Source organism: Rhincodon typus, unplaced genomic scaffold (genome assembly GCF_021869965.1).
Source record: "Rhincodon typus isolate 14 unplaced genomic scaffold, sRhiTyp1.1 hic_rhity00005555, whole genome shotgun sequence".
Lineage (NCBI taxonomy): Eukaryota > Metazoa > Chordata > Chondrichthyes > Orectolobiformes > Rhincodontidae > Rhincodon > Rhincodon typus.
In genome coordinates, this window is record NW_025971193.1 from 8,105 (window position 1) to 10,986 (window position 2,882).

General features: G+C 38.1%; 1 protein-coding gene across 1 annotated transcript; it reads right to left on the reverse strand.

Annotated features, from left to right (window-relative positions):
• Positions 1-1,113: 1,113 nt before the first annotated feature.
• On the reverse strand, positions 1,114-2,875 carry LOC125482075 (C-C chemokine receptor type 9-like; the record flags this gene model as incomplete). Its single annotated transcript, XM_048594053.1, has 1 exon — positions 1,114-2,875. A coding segment is annotated over one exon (822 nt), but the record flags the coding sequence as incomplete, so codon positions are not given.
• Between the last annotated feature and the right edge of the window lie 7 nt (positions 2,876-2,882).

A 2,882-nucleotide genomic window follows, 5' to 3' on the forward strand; every position in this document is an offset into this window, starting at 1 on the left:
GTGGATGTTGCCTGAGATGTTGGGACATGCTGGCCAACACAGAGGCCCAGAGAAGACATCAGACAGCTGCTGGCTTACCTGTCTGACTTTAAAGTCAGAAATTGGTGCCATCTAATTTCTCCCTGGAACCTGGGAGGATAGTGATCTGGATATAAATAAGATGAGGTTGGCTAATAATGCGATGTTAATGCATGGAAATAGGTCCCTCAACACCTACTAAGTAAGATTCCCATTTGTCTGTTGAAACCTTAATGGGAAAATCGCATTTTTTCCTGGGCGTTGATAACCTCATTTTTACTTCCTTGCTGTATTTTCCCAACTTTTGTGCCTTTGCCCATGTCATTCAGACCCTCGGAAAATTCTGACCTCAATTTCTGACATTGGTGCTCAGCCAGTTAGCTGGAAAAAGACTCTTGAACCGTTGTCTCTTGGGCCTGACTGTGATATCAAAGCTGATCAACTGAGCTGGTCTGCTGAAAAGGTAACAGTGACCTGATCTGATTCTTCCAGTACTGCTCTGTTTTAGTATTCTGCAGAGATTCTCCATGCGTATCTGAAGAGGGCTTGAGCTGGAGAACATGAGGGTGATGGTCACCTTTATTGCTGCCAAAAGGTCAGATGATGAGCATTCTGAAGAGTAAGGCTGGAGATTCAGGTAGAGCAGGTCACAGAAATCCCCAGTGGCAAACTTTGGGAAGCTAATCTTTCTGTTGCAGAGCTCTCCAGAGAAATCCTCACACAGTCAGTGATGGCTGTTACTGTAGTGAGCTACATTATTTTGATGTGATGTCCAATTCTCTATAAACCATAGAATTATTATAAAGTAAATAAAATCTGTGCGGTTATGCATTTCAATAATAAATTACTGCAGAGAAAAGAAAGTTCGCACCAAAATTCAAAATAAATCCAGATCCATTGTTATTGCTACTGTGAGAAGTAAAATAATGGTAATAAGTAATTGCAAGTATGACAAAAATGTGTCCCATTTAGAATAACCCACGTTATTCAAAATTCAAAATATTCAAAATATCCCAAATTTGAGACTTTAATAATATTCCACATAATATTTGAATACATATTGAGCAATTTATGAAAAACAAACATAAAATCATGACTTCAAATGTTAGAAATATGAAAAAATTGGTAATACACAGCACATCAGTCAGTATTTCTAAAAGAAAATAACATACAGGGACTCCTTTGCAAATGCTGCTATTTCACACATATACTTGTAATCCCGGTTCGCCCTACATGTGACTCCAGACCCATAGCAATGACGCAAAACTGCCATCTGGGCAATTAGGGATGAGCAATAAATGCTGGCCTAGCCAGCGATGCCCTCATCCCGTGAATGAATAAAAAAATGTCATATCTGCGTCAGGTGCGCTTGACATCGACTGTGATGTCTCATATTTCACATCCGCAACAATTTTCTTTCTGGCTGATAAAATAGTATCTAAACACCCCACACCAAGAAATGTGTAAATAATAAGGCTGAGACAGTTGTGGACTTCAACATATTAAACAAACCTGTCAAATATTAATAAATGTAATTATATATTTGGACTTAGTTAAACGTATTTTATACTTGCAGCTGCTAAGCACTATTCACAGTTTTGGATCAAACATGGAATTCAATTTAATTAAATTAGAATGGCCGTGTTCAAGATACTGATTTTCTGATATGACAGTCAATCAGTAAAGCTGCCATCAAAGTTAAAAGGAGAGATTAGGGAAGCCGTTCAGAAATTCAGCAATGAAGAACATAAAAATCTCTTTGTATGAAGGACAGCCAGTTTACTATCACTGAGTTAATATATATGTGGTGTAAAGCAATTTCCAGCATTTATAACAAGTGTCAAGTGGCAGAGGAACAGGAGTTTCGAGTTACAAGTAGACAGTTGCAGTTTTGTTCTTTTTACAGCAGGAATATGGGTGCCTAAGGGCTACTTTTGGTAAATAGAGCTGGTCCGATCCTTCCACTGTTACAGGAGAACCTTTGTGAAATTCTAATGCCATTTCCAGCTTTTAGCACTGATACAAAAAGTATCTGTTATAAAGGATGTAGACTTGTTGTTTCGGATATACCTGAGACAGGTCGTGATGTCTCACACTCAGTTTTCAGAAGCTCAGCCAATTGTTTTTGACTGATACAGCCAGCATCTTTTAAAATCTTTAGAAAACTATTTCTAAACTTCACACCAAGAAATACATAAAGAATAGGATTGAGACAACAGTGTAGATATGCAATACTCTCTGTTACAATAATTGCATAGTCTGTATTCGCTATGTATTCACAACTAGGAATTTCTTCACTGAAGATCTGTAGAATTTCCAGCAACAAGACAATGTTGAAAGGCAGCTCACAAATCACAAATACAACTACAACTGCAATGATAATCTTTAATGATTTGTGCTTCTGAAACCCCTTATCCTGGAGCAGAGTTTTTGCGATGACTGAGTAGCAAATGATCATGGCCACAAAGGGTATCAGAAATCCCACCAGCAGCTGTGTTACATGAACTCCCCCTTTGATGATGCTGCTAAAATTGAGAGGATATACCATGGTACAGATTGTTTTATCAGGTATATCAGAATACGCTTCACTTAATATGAATTGTGGAAGAGTCAAAATGATTGCAAACACCCAAATGCCCACACAGACTAACTTACTGTGAATTATTTTCTTTCCATCATTGAGCGTTTTTGTTGCTTGAACAATGACTTTGTACCTGTTGATGCTCACACAGGTGAGTATTAACATACAGCTATAAAGGTTAACAGTGTATGCCCCATTCACAAGTTTGCACATAAAAGTTCCAAAAATCCATTCAGTGTATGCATCAACCGCCCAGAATGGCAGGGTGCAGAGAAAGAGCAAG